General features: G+C 43.5%; 2 protein-coding genes across 4 annotated transcripts; one reads left to right on the top strand and one right to left on the bottom strand.

Annotated features, from left to right (window-relative positions):
* Positions 1-144: 144 nt before the first annotated feature.
* prr14 (proline rich 14) lies at positions 145-9,773 on the top strand. 3 transcript variants are annotated; one of them, XM_089018385.1, is made up of 10 exons: positions 145-256; positions 1,645-1,827; positions 2,649-2,787; positions 3,456-3,521; positions 4,533-4,573; positions 4,663-6,012; positions 7,450-7,594; positions 7,662-7,771; positions 7,841-7,909; positions 9,113-9,773. In XM_089018385.1, exons 2-10 carry the CDS (start codon positions 1,673-1,675, stop codon positions 9,396-9,398), a joined length of 2,361 nt encoding a protein of 786 aa, XP_088874511.1. In that variant the 5' UTR covers positions 145-256; positions 1,645-1,672; the 3' UTR covers positions 9,399-9,773. The 3 variants fall into 3 exon arrangements, with proteins under 3 accessions (XP_088874511.1, XP_088874513.1, XP_088874512.1); XM_089018387.1 differs by lacking the exon at positions 9,113-9,773 and having other exon boundaries at positions 7,841-7,913; XM_089018386.1 differs by lacking the exon at positions 1,645-1,827 and having other exon boundaries at positions 153-256.
* LOC148885303 (transmembrane protein 265-like) lies at positions 9,455-12,863 on the bottom strand. Its single transcript, XM_089018390.1, has 3 exons — positions 12,669-12,863; positions 11,075-11,307; positions 9,455-9,942 (listed from the first exon to the last, which is right to left on the bottom strand). Exons 2-3 carry the CDS (start codon positions 11,303-11,305, stop codon positions 9,790-9,792), a joined length of 384 nt encoding a protein of 127 aa, XP_088874516.1. The 5' UTR covers positions 11,306-11,307; positions 12,669-12,863; the 3' UTR covers positions 9,455-9,789.
* Between the last annotated feature and the right edge of the window lie 244 nt (positions 12,864-13,107).

The raw sequence follows: 13,107 nt of genomic DNA, 5'->3' as shown, positions 1-13,107 counted from the left end.
AGATCGGATACTCATTTTCAATAACGTCACATCGCTCCTTGATTGGTCACTCCCACCGTATGTTTCAAGGCCTTCTCCTATTGGCCATTCCTTACGATGACCGACCTACAACCTTGACTGTGATTGGCCAAACCGGTTTTGTTTGGCTTGGAAAAAGATCGCACCCGTCTGGTGTAGATGTCTGCAGCTCTCCGGCGTGTCTTGTTTACGATGAGGACGTAAACGCTGTCCGCCGTGATCCAATTTGACATTTATGGTAAGCTTGTGTTTCTTTTTAAAACTACATATTCTACGCACTGTGCGTGAACAAAAGAAGGGGCGACGCTTCATTGCTACCGATGGACCCAGACCGCTCTTGGATACGGCTATATTCTGGCGATGTAATTAATCATGGCGCGGGGGTGATTTACTGCCGCAAAACATAACATTCTGCTCGGACTCTGCATTTGGAGCATGAGTATCTGAAAACGCCCGTCCACGCTGGACGTGGGACGAAGACGCTCGAGGACGTCAGGTTCTCTCGTTTTAGTAACCCCTTGACCCGGGTCTGTTCCAGCAAATAGACGACACTGTCTTCTCCGATATGCGACAGATCTTTCTGAAAAAAAAAACTACATTCAAACAATATGCTAATTTATTTTCCAACAATGTATTAATACCGTCTTTATGATTTTACGTGTGACAAAACTTTCGCCTGTCATGTTTTTCCATTCTTATTTGTTTGGTCCAGTGAGTGTCCTAGAAGTAGATGACGTCACGCTGCAGAAAAGACAACTAGAAAATGTTTTTTTTTCAATCCGTCGACATTTAGAATGAAACCCACAACATCTCAGAACACTTAACTTTGGCCTCTAAAAACATCATAATCCAATGGAGAGTGTGTAAAAGAGAGGGAGAAGCATGTCCAGGACTGGCTGGCTATCAAGCTCGCTATGTATTGGCTAGCTATTAGCTAGCTAGCTAGCTTTCTGACTATCTGGCTGGATATCTAGCTAGCTATCTATTAGATAGTTATTAGCTAGATTGGTGGCTTTCTGACTATCCGACTAGTCTATTAGCTCACTATTAGCTAGCTAAATAGTTTTCTATCTAGTTGTATTATGTTCATCCTGTCTACTTGATATCTAATTTAAAACAGAGTCTTATCTTACAGACAGTGTATATGAAACATGTCAGGTATTTGAACACCGACAATACACTGTCTGTAAGATAAGAATCTGTTTTAAATTAGTTTTCTATCTATTTGAGTTATTCCGGGTTGAGTGAATGCTGGCGTGTGTGGCTGCCGCTGCTCACCCACAGAGAAACGTATCCTGTGACTGTTAAGTGACCTTGAGAGTTTTGAAATGCGCTTGGAAATAAAATGTATTATTATTATTATTGTGTCAAATTATGCTATTTATTTATTTTTCACTTCAAGATGGCGCCGCGAGAGTGGCTGCCTTTACAGCAGCTCCTATATTTTGGTTTTCTACTTCTTCATTTCCTTTCCTCTTTTTTCCTTCCTCCTCAATTTCTCCACTGCAAGAATAATCAATGCTAATCCAATCCGCTCCGCTCCGAGAATTTAAAATGAAGACTGTTAAAAATCAAGAAGTGCTTCTGCAGTGATGATGACGTTTTCGTTGTTGCTGTTGTTTATAGAGGATCAAGAGAGAGAGAGAGACTGGCCATGTTGACACTCCCCTCCAACTCACTCAGCCACCTTGTTTTCCCAATGGATGGTGATGCAATTTCCCCCCATCCCTTTTGTAGTACTCCCCCCCACAATGAGCCTTCACCACCACCATCACCTCCTCTCCTCCCCCTTCCTTCCATCCCTCCCAGGTATAGTCCTCACACCTCACAGCTAACCCACCGACCATTTTTTTCCTACATGGTCAAATTAATTTAAATACGCCACAACCTTGACTTCGAAGTACAGGTAACATCCGAGTTACGACCGGTGCGAGTTACGACCACCCGTACTTCTCAATTCTACGCAACGCGTACTAGAATTTTGGCCAGCCAGCATGTCACACACTTGCACAGCAATGCGTGACTACACTCAATACAGTAGTTATACAGTGCAGATACCATCTCGGCAATATCTCCTGTAGTACTGCACACTGCTTATATATACAGTAAAGTCTCGTTATATCGATATCGGATATATCGATAGTCCCGGTTATATCGATATTTTTTCGGACTCCCTTGAATATCGATATAACGAGACTTTACTGTGTGTGTATATATATATATATATATATATATATATATATATATATGTATATATATATACACACACACAGTATATAATAGTATTCAAAAGAAAACATTGCTTAAAGACAACGTATACTATCCTGTCGTGTAAACGTCACGTCGGCCATTTTGAATGGTTTTCGACTTACGACCGTTTTGTCGGAACGCAACCCGGTCGTAACTCTGATGTTACCTGTACTTGTAGTACCACGTAGTACATAGAATGTCGTCAATGAAAATTAGGCTTATAGAATTTCATCTTTACATGTTTGAATCCAAACACTTTTTTTTTTTTTTTTTTTTTTTTTTTACCCTGCACTTTTTGTGTCCACTTGCACTTTGACTGACATGGCGGCATCATTTCAAGTGTTCCATACTTCTCTTGACCTGCAAATCCTTCTTGGCAGAGAGAGCGATGGAACGTCAGACCGCAGGAGGAGAGGTCGCATACAAGCGATCAAAACTCAAGCCACTCAGTTGGAAGAGATGGCGGAGACGGCGCCTACGTATAATACGTCCTCGTTCAAGAGACACGCCAACGATACGGTACGCTTTTTGGGAGGAGTCGTGATGGTAAAATGAGGCATCGTGAAGCGATGAGGCTTTCCATCCAAATGGTTTGCTTTTTAGCCAACGCGTCATGAGGCCTCATTTGTTTCATTGCGCCATCATGTGGAAAATCAATGTCATGACAGAGAGAGTGATTCAAATGCTACCATGGATTGGATGGTGTCAAAATATATGAAAGCGGATTAGGGCCAAAGCGAAGAAAATAATGATGGCAGGCAAAATGTCGTGGTTACATGGTGGCCATGTTGGAGAGGTCAACGGTCACTCAAATCCAAACCATGCACAGTGAAATTATTAAGTAGTGCCTATTTCCAAACTGATTTTTCATTATCATCAAATCGTGAGTAGTTTTACTTTATTTCAATGTTGCCGATGACTATTATCCTTGCTGTCATTGCCTTTTAATAGACTATCTTCATGTTTATTAAGTTCATAGAGTTGCTTGTTCTGTAGGCACAAGAAGACACAAGCCATTGTATTATTGTGCCGGTCCCAAGCCGGGATAAATACAGAGGGTTGTGTCAGAAAGGGCATCCGACATAGGGCATCAGAGCCTTGGCACAGTCGGTCGGGCATATCACGAGTGATGAGTGTGTTAGGTGATGATGTCGTTTATTCATCTTGCTGTGTTTTATTTTTTTAAGGGGCAACTGTCTCAGTCCAAGCAGCCAAGAGTTGAAAGCACATTTGAAGAAGATAAGCAACAACAGGTCAGTTTGAGAGTTTTTTTTTCCTATTTAAGTAATTTTCTTTTTTCAATCAATAAGGATCGATTGATTAAGGAAAAACATTTTTGTATGTGTCTTTTAATTTTGAGTACAGTGATACCTCAGCTTACAAATTTAATTGGTTCCCAGAAGTGTGTGTCAGGCAAAAAGTTCGTCTCCCAAACATTAATTTTCCATAAGAAACCATTAAAAATGAGAATAATCTGTTTCCAAAATCCCATAAAACATAATTTGCTGCTAAATAAGCCTTAAAACTACACAAAATATACCTTATTTTATGTATAATAAATGTGCTATTGTATTGTAATTAAAGAAATAAACTACTGTATAATAAAGTCGTTTTGTTTACCTTTGTGATGGTCGTTGATGTAGTTGCCTCTTGATGATATCCGAGTGAAGTTGCCGTGCTTTCTCGGCGATAATACCCTCACACACTGTCCCATGCTAGCTGCTTTTTGTTAATCCAAATCAACACAAGTTTTTCAACCTATTCTATTGCCTGACACTGTTGCTTGGACAACACAGAAACACCCTTAGCCACACGTAGCAATGGTCGACTTAGCATACTGGTTGTGGGACGCTAAGTCACACAAACTCACACTTCGTTCGTGTTTCTCGATGATCTCCGTCTTCTGCTCGATCGTCATTTTCTATTGTGTCCTTTTCGGCTTAACGCTAGCCTGTGGTGGGGTCTTTTTCGGTCACATAATAGCAAAAGTACTCCACTTGATAACAAACCACGTTTGCATTGAGCGCACTCAAAGATAGTGTGTGTGGAAAAGTAGTCCGCCGGCCATTGTGGCGCTCCGTGTGTTTCCCGAAAAATAGTTCGTATGACAAGATTATATTCTCGCAAATTTAATGTTCGTAAGGCTAAAAGTTCGTAAGATAAAGCGTTCGTAAGCTGAGGTATCACTGTCATAGAAAAAAATGTGAGGTAAAACTGTGTGGTGTACTCGCCGCTGCATTTTCACTAAACTGTTTATATTGTAGGATGGCTGTTATTTTAACACCGCGGCTGAGTTCCAAAATACGTAAGTGCGATCAGCTGGTAGCCGTCTTCTGCGCTTGTGTCCCCCCGTCCCTTTAACTCACGTCTCGCCTTTTCTGTCTTTTATTCTAGAGAAAATGATTTTACAGAGGAACAACAAGATAATCTGCTGCAGAGTTTGGATCGAATGACAGCATGCGCGGCCGATATGAGCGCCTCCGTCGTCCCCGCTGCTTGGTCAGTTGGGCCTCTATTCCAGTCCTTGAAGTCGAAAATGGCCAGCTTCACGGAAATCGTGATGAGTCCCGTCAAGCTTTTTAAGGATAAAAACCTTTCCACTTCTGAACTTCAAGCGGACAAGATAGACGAGTCTTTGAAATCTCACCGTGAGCCACTGGAAATTGGCAGCCGTGAAACAAAAGACAGCTCGTTCACGTCAGCGCTGCATTCTCGGAGACTGTTTAGCACGTCGCCTGATGAAATACAAGTGCCTTTTCCGGGAAACGAGGAGCTGCCACTCGTACCGCAACACACCATAAAGACAAAAGTGACAATGCAGCTGGAAGTCCAGGTGGAGAAGATAGACCTTGAGACGGGAGCTAAAAACGCAGTTGAACTTCTGCCACTCAAACAGAAGGCCTCATCCGCATTTTCAGATGGAGACCAAGCACCCAAACGTGGCGCCAAGTGCCGCAACGTCAAGCGGAAATTGCTGGGAGACGAGCCCGATGAAAAGTGCAAGTCGACGAACCCGACGCATCCGCCCTCTTCCGTCCACCCGCCGGTTGCCCTCAACGTACGACGGGGCAAACCCATGAAGAGACCCGCCAAGGCTCCCCGAGGTGAACCCCAAATCGCCACACAGCCGTTTTATTTTGAAAGGACTCGTTTTGAAGGGAACCAATCAGAATGTAGCAATCCAAATGGAAGCAGCGCTCAGGATCCCACCGGGTTACGCAAAGTCAACAGGAAGCAGCCCAGCGGGGGTCCGCGGTCCAGGAGGTCTCACCTCATTCGAAGCAACAGCGCCGCGCCCTCGTCCGTCGCGAATGACCTTCCGACGGCAACGAACAAAAGCCGCCTATCGCGCAGCTATTCGTGCCCGGAGATCCCCTCGTTGTTTTCCTCTCCTCCCCGCCAGCCGCCGCTCCCTTCGGTCCCGGCGCACGACCCGCGACGCGCCCGCCGTCACACGGTGAGCTGCATGGAGGTGGAGCGAGAGATGGCGCCGCTGTGCTTGCGCAAGGAGGTTTACCCGTCCAGGCGCTCCTTCCCCTGCAACGGGCAGAACGCGCCGCCCGTCCTCCTTCTGCGCGGCTCCTCGCTGTCGCCGCTGGCGTCCAGCTTCCTGTTCAGCCCCCTGGCCTTCCTGTCAGGGGGAGGCGGAGACAAAGCGGCGGTCGCCGGCATCTCAGCGTCGAGCCAAGTGGCCTCATCGCCGAAATCGGACTCCTTGTTTGACGCATTTGAGGCCTGCGCCAGGTAAACTTCTTCCATTTCGCTCAATATCCCACCGATAAAGTGGGAAAAAGGAAATTTAAATAATTTAATTTAATAATTTGATCAATTGAATGACCATGACCAAACCCTTTTTTTTTTGCGGGGGGCACGTCTGTGTAAACTCTCAGTCGTACAGGAGTGGTCCATCGATGAAAAGGTTTCTTCAGCCGTCATCTGTACTTCTATGAAGGTGTCGGACGTTTCGCTTCTTATCAGAGAGGCTTCGTCAGCAAACTAAAATTTGCTGGTAGCTTTGGCCCTATATACATATCCCTACTGTCCTGAGGTAGCGGTGCTAGACCTCTGCTATGACCTTGAAAGTTTTGAAAGGCGCTTATAAATGAAATGTATTATTATTATTATTATTATTATTATTATTATTATTATTCCCCGAGGCTACACTGATTACTTCTATTGTCCTGACTGATTACTTCTATTGTCTTGCCTGATTATGGGGTCTACGACTGGTCCGATTGCCCCATTTGCCCTGGTATCACCTCATCAGCACGACTAAGCCTATGTGGTCTAAGAAGTCTGTTATAAGAACCATCCAAATTAAACCTCACCCCGCCAATATTTTTTTGGGTCCTGCAATTTGAGTGAAAAAGACACAAACCCTGGCAGTGGAGTGGACACATTTTTCCACATCGTCTGGCAGTGAATGAGTTAATAATAAGCTTATGCATTGAATTACCGTATTTATTCGAGTATAACGCGCAAAATTTTCTACCTAACAAAGAACTCAAAGTTTGGGTGCGCGTTATACACGAGGCTAGGGAACAAATTCTCATATACAGTAAAGTCTGGTTATATCGATATTCTCGGGAGTCGGAAAAAATATCGATATAACCGGACTATCCATATATCCGATCCTGCGGCATGTAAATTTTCTCCTTGCGTTCATAGAAATAGTATCGTAATAAGCAGTACTATCGATATAACGAGACTTTACTGTATATTTAATGCTTTATCCCTTCCAGGAGGGGGTTAGCATTTACATGACTATTCTCCATAGGCCCTTCAGTTCCGATTCTCGGAAAGACCCGGATCACGCGCATTCCTTTTTTTTTTTTCAATTGTTGATTACCATTTCTTTAGCTACGCTTCATTTCCTTTCCTCGCCTCGCCCACACTGAAACGTGAGTTAAGCATTGCTATTTTGCGCAATTACCAATATCCATAGTTTTGATTCAGTGTTTACATTATCATTCAGTGTTTACATTGTCAATAAATGACTGTTATCACAATGCTTGGTCTGAGCCGAGAAAAGTGAAACAACATTTTACACCAGTTTTTAATTGAAAATTAGGGCTGCGCGTTATACACGTGTGTGTATACTTGAAAAAAAATACAGTAATTAAAACCATAAAATGTTCTATGAAGTTTTTGTACCATTTTATGATGATACATATTCAACAGTATCGATGTGTTGGCCGGCGGAACCGACAACGGAACACCCGGCAACGCGGCGTCGGAAGAAAATACCCACTCCTCCACTCACAAGTCGGATAAAGCCGCTGTGGCACCGAGAGAAGAAAAGTCTTTGTCGGACTCTGAGCTTAAGGTAGGCATGTCCCCGCCATATTGATTGGCGGCGCAGCGAATAAACGTACGCGCCGTCGTCCTCGCAGGAGGCGCCAAAACAAGAGAATCGCGGTAAGGTGTCATCCATTCGCATCAGGAGGGCGCTGCCCAAACCTCAGAACAACCTCACGCCCATGGGCCTTCCCAAGGCCATAAGGTGGGTGGACGATGGCGCGCAGGATGGGATAACTTTTTCGAAATTCATATTTTATTTTTGTATTGATAGGCTGAAGAAAAAGCAGTTCAGCTTGGAGGAAATTTACACCAATAAAAACTTCAGCAAACCCCCTGAAAGGTGAGCTTGCACACAGCACTCGCTAAGACAAGATAATGAATATTCAACCTGTTTTCAACTTTTTTTCCCACTTTTATGCAAATATTCTCTCTCATTTTGTTGCTTTTCATTCAACATACCGTTTTTTTTCCGGTGTATAAGAGGCACCGGTGTACAGGGGAAAAAAACTACATAATAATAATAATACATTTCATGCATAAGAGCCTTTCAAGACAGGAACCTGGAAGTAAATAGATAGAAACCTAGCTAGCCAGTTAATAGATAGCCAACAGATAGCTAGATAGATAGCTAGCCACCTAGATAGCTTTATAGCTATTGGCTAGCTAGATAGTTAGTTAGCTAATACACTGAATGACACTATTAAACACACAGATAGAACGCTAGCTAGCCAGGTAGTAGATAGCTAATAGATAGCTCGCTAGATAGCTAGCCACTTAGATAGCTATATAGCTAATAGATAGTTAACTAGATGGTTAGTTAGCTAATACACTGAATGCCACTATTAAATTCAGAGATAGCTAATATATAGCTAACAGATAGCTAGCCACTTAGATAGCTATACAGCTGCTAGCTAGATAACTAGTTAGCTAATACACTGAATGTAACTAAATAGCATCACAATGTAGAAAACAGATACAAAAACGTGTCTTAAGACTGAGCTGTATAAGTGGAAAACAATGTTTCAGGCAAAAAGAGCCGAACATCAAATATACACTTGAGATATAAAAATATACGCAGCCATGTTTATTCTACCAAAGGAACCAGCGTTTGAAGGGAGGTGCAGTACCGTCTTGGTCGGCCAGGGGCGCTCTCCCCCATTCATTTCAGTGTCCAGGCCATTTTCCCATTCATTTCTATTGAGGCGCGACAGCAGTACCGCCTTTGGCCATAGGGGGCGCTCTCCCCACGGCATTTCAATGACCTGGCAACTTTCCCATTCATTTCTACGGAGGCGCTACCCGTAACTGCAGTGCTGATTTTGGCCACCAGGGGCGTCTCCCACAGTCATTTGAATGCCCAGGCCATTATCCCATTCATTTCTATTGAGGCGCAGTACCACCGGTGGCCGCCAGTGGTCGCTCCCCATTCATTTCTATGGCCAGGCCACCACTTTCTCCATTCAGTTCTATGGAGGCGCTACCACGGACGTTTGTCTAAAGTATCAACTCGGTTCAACAGCCGCCGTTCTATTTTATGCTTCAGCCGCCTGGAGACCGTCTTCGAGGTGCCACTCAGCCGCCGCGACGGCTCCGAGTCCCGTTTCGGCCAGCGCCGCTTCAAGCGCTTCCTGGAATTCCACGAGGCGGGCGCGTCCCGCAAGCCCAAGAAGGCACCGGCGGGCGGGAGCAAGGCGTGCGTGACGTCATCCCGCACAAGACGGGGAGGCTTCGCCAGGGACGAAACGCCCGACGCCGACTCGCTTCTGTGCGCCAAGTTGAAACAACTCGACCTGTGGCTCATCGGCGACCTGTTGGATGGCGCAGCTTGACTTTCTGTCGGGTTCGCCGTGGCGCTTTGGTTGCTACGGTTGCAAGTGGACCACGGTCATGGCAGCTCTTATTTATTACGGTGCAACTTAAGTCTCGCGTCGCTGTTGTTTTTGCCTTAAACACATATTGTTTCTTTTCTATACAAGCGTCCATTTTTTATTATTACAATAACAGTATAAAATAAACATCAGGTATTCAAGTAAAAGCTACATTATTGCAACATGTTTTGTGAATAGTGGCGGCTAATTTATTCACTTTTCTACCAGTTGGAATTTTCACTACTAACATGTTGAGTATTAGTCATGTTGTCTTTTATACGTGTCGATTTACAAAGTGTCTTTGAGATGGGAAATAAATAAATAGCATCATCTGTACGAGTCACCCGTTTTTTCAGTCTTTCAGCGTGACAACGTACGAGAAAAGCGCCATGAGCATCGGCGTCAGGGCCAGCAGGGCGAGCCACACCACGATGGAAACAATGGCCAATTTTTGGGCGCGCCGCGAAAACCTGATTGACGCCGTTTGGTCTGTCTCCGTTTCCGCCTGTCCAAAAAAAAAACAACAACAACAAGTCAGTCGGATGATGGTAAGTACACTGAAAAAAATGATCACTTCAAAAAATGATGAGCTACAAAATTGTGACATATCATTTAGAATAATAATAATACATTTGATTTCTAAGCGCCTTTCAAAACTCTCTAGGTCACTTTACAGTCACAGGATAAGTTTTTCTGTGTGTGAGCAGCGGCAGCCACACGCGCCAGCGTTCACTCAACCCGGAATAACTCAAATAGATAGAAAGTTATCTAGCTAGCTGGCTAATCGTTAGCTAGCTAGATAGCTTATAGATAGCAAATATATAGCTAGCTAAATAGCCAGCTAGCTAGCAAATAGATAGATAGCTAGATAAAGGCTAGCTAGCTCAAGTGCGTTACAATGTGTATACGTTTCCCCCATTAGAATTCACATAAATAAGGTAACTGGTAACTTATTTTTCATTCATGATATCCGAGTATTTTTTTATGCTGATTGAAAAAAAAAATGTTTCAGTAACATTTAACTCGTTCACTGCCGGACGATGTGCAAAAATATGTCCACTGCAGTGCCAGGGTTTTTGTCATTATCACTCAAATTCCAGGACCAACAGAATATTGACTTTTAGGACAACCTAAAAATTCAATACAGCGTTAGAAACCTTCGACTCTCGTCTTTCATCAGAAAAAACACGGTTAATTCCTAAATTATTTGAGTCTGAAGTTATCTAAGCTTGAAATGGGGGCAGCTGTACAAAATACAATACATATTGATTTATATATCGCTTTAACAACAGCTGAAGCTGTAACAATGCGTTAACATGAACAAAAGGCAAATGCTGCCCCTTCGTGGAAGGAAAAAAAAATATTGCCACAGGTCTGACCAGCGCTTTATCAGCACCCCCCACAAGTAAAACCAAAACCGGAACAAATTCAGGAATGGCGCTTCACGTCATATTTTCACTTCCCGAAGAAATTCGGCAATGGCAGTGAATGACTTAATGTTTACAGTGTCCACGTCTTCACGGGCCACACCCAATAATGTCAGGACCCCGATCCAGCACCAGGACCTTTAGTTTGACACCCTATCGGATTGATCCCCCCCCCCCCCCCCCAAATTCTCCTTGTGTGCGTACGTCTACCTTGACCGAGTTGATGAGCGCTTTGATTCCGATGCAGGAAATGCCGCAGATGATGCTGCAGATGGCCAACCGCCGGTGATGTCTGTCTTTGCAGCACGCCGCCGCTGCGCCCATGCCGCTTTTCTTCGCCGCCGTGGTCATGTGACCCTTCCGCAGGTCAACTGAGCCCGGTACCGTGTTGAGTGGCACTTCCTCATCCATTTTGATGCAAATATGAGGTGAGTGGGACATCTCTGCAAATCACATGATCAAAGACAAACACAACTTTTATGGCTTTTTAACTTTTGTTCCCGACTGCCGACAAGGTTTGTGTGCGTAGAGGACACACTAAACGCCCGTCCCCAAAAACAAAATGGCCTCCTTGCGCACTTTGGTCTGCTGCCTTGTGAATGCGAGTCTGAGCACGCTCTTGGAAGCACATGGCAACTTCTGTTTTGTGGGTTATTACAAAACCCATTCTAGGAATGTGGTGCAATAGACTTGACATGTTATTTTTTTTTGTTAATTTTTTTAACTCATTCACTGCCAGACATGTGCAAAAATATGTCCACTGAAGTGCCAGGGTTTTTGTCATTGTCACTTGAATTCCAGGATCCGCAGAATATTGAGTTTTAGGACGACATAAATATTCAATGTAGCGTAAGAAACCTTAGTGTCTTCTTTCAGCAGAAAAAAAGAGTTAATTCCTAAATTATAGGCGTCTGGACTTATATGAGCTTGAAATGAGGGCGGTTGTCCAAAATACAATGCAATGCATAGATACATATTGGTTTATATAGGATTTTACCAACGTCTTCTTCTTCTTCTTCTTCTTCTTATTATTATTATTATTATTATTATTATTATTATTAATAATACATTTCATTCATAAGCGCCTTTCAAAATTCAAGGTCACTTTACAGTCACAGGATACGTTTATTCTGCAGCTCCACGCGCCAGCGTTCACTCAACCCGGAATAACTCAATTAGATAGCAAGCTAGCTAATAACTAGCCAGATAGCCATCCAGCTAATCGATAGCCAGCTAGCTACTCAGCCCTAATAGCTATCCAGAATTAAGCCAAATCTGTGTTGATCGATTTATCCAAGTTTTTCTCTGACTGCTTTACCTGCTTATTTATTATCAGGTGCTGCTTTCAGGGACAGTCCGGAATTGTAATCTTCTTCTTTGTACAGTAAGACTTGAATATGTTCTTGATTTTTTCTTTGTTTCTATATGTACATAAATATCTATCTAGCCATCTATTTGTCTATTTATCTTTGCTTGGTTTTGCTGGAATTCCTAAATATGCGTCTTTCTTTTCTTCTTCATTTATTTAATCTGCCTTAAACATCTCAGATTGCAGGGGGGAAAAAAACATGCGCACAGAGCAAAAAAAAAAAATCCAGACAAACCAGTTATGATCTTTTTCAAGTCTTGCCTTGGTTTTAAAGAAAATGTCAAACTGAGAAGTGGAGAAGGGTCTGAAAATGAAATTCAGGTACATGTCGTAGTAACACACGGGCCTGTTTGTCATTTGTCCTACACATTCTTTTTCTTCTCTAAAAATGCTAAACGGACCCAGATATAGCTTTAGTAAATCGCTCATTCTTACTTGGAAGCAGTTGAGGTTGTGTCCTCCACCGTTTTGCTGTTTTTTTTTCAGTGTTTGTCAGTATGATTCCGGTAAAAAGCCTCCATTGCTCGTCATGTTGAGTAATTGAAGTTGTCGCGCAAAGTGGACTGGGAATGTCGGAAACTGCCACTCCTATTTACTGTTCACAATCTCTCTATCTCTCTTTCTTTCTCTCTCTCTCTCTCTCTCTCTCTCTCTCTCTCTCTCTCTCTCTCTCTCTCTCTCTCTCTCTCTCTCTCTCTCTCTCTCTCTCTCTCTCTCTCTCTCTCTCTCTCTCTCTCTCTCTCTCTCTCTCTCTCTCTCTCTCTCACACACACACAGACACACACCAGATATAAGACTTGCATACAGGCTTCCTCTTGGGCCACGGAGGTTGAAGGAACTGCAACCAAGGTGTGTCGCGCTGCCAAATAACACC

The sequence above is a fragment of the Hippocampus bargibanti genome, linkage group LG17 (assembly GCF_051943395.1).
Source record: "Hippocampus bargibanti isolate YZ-2025 linkage group LG17, ASM5194339v1, whole genome shotgun sequence".
Taxonomy (NCBI): domain Eukaryota; kingdom Metazoa; phylum Chordata; class Actinopteri; order Syngnathiformes; family Syngnathidae; genus Hippocampus; species Hippocampus bargibanti.
Note: the sequence above shows the minus strand (reverse complement) of the source record. Positions and strands in the feature narration are given on the sequence as shown.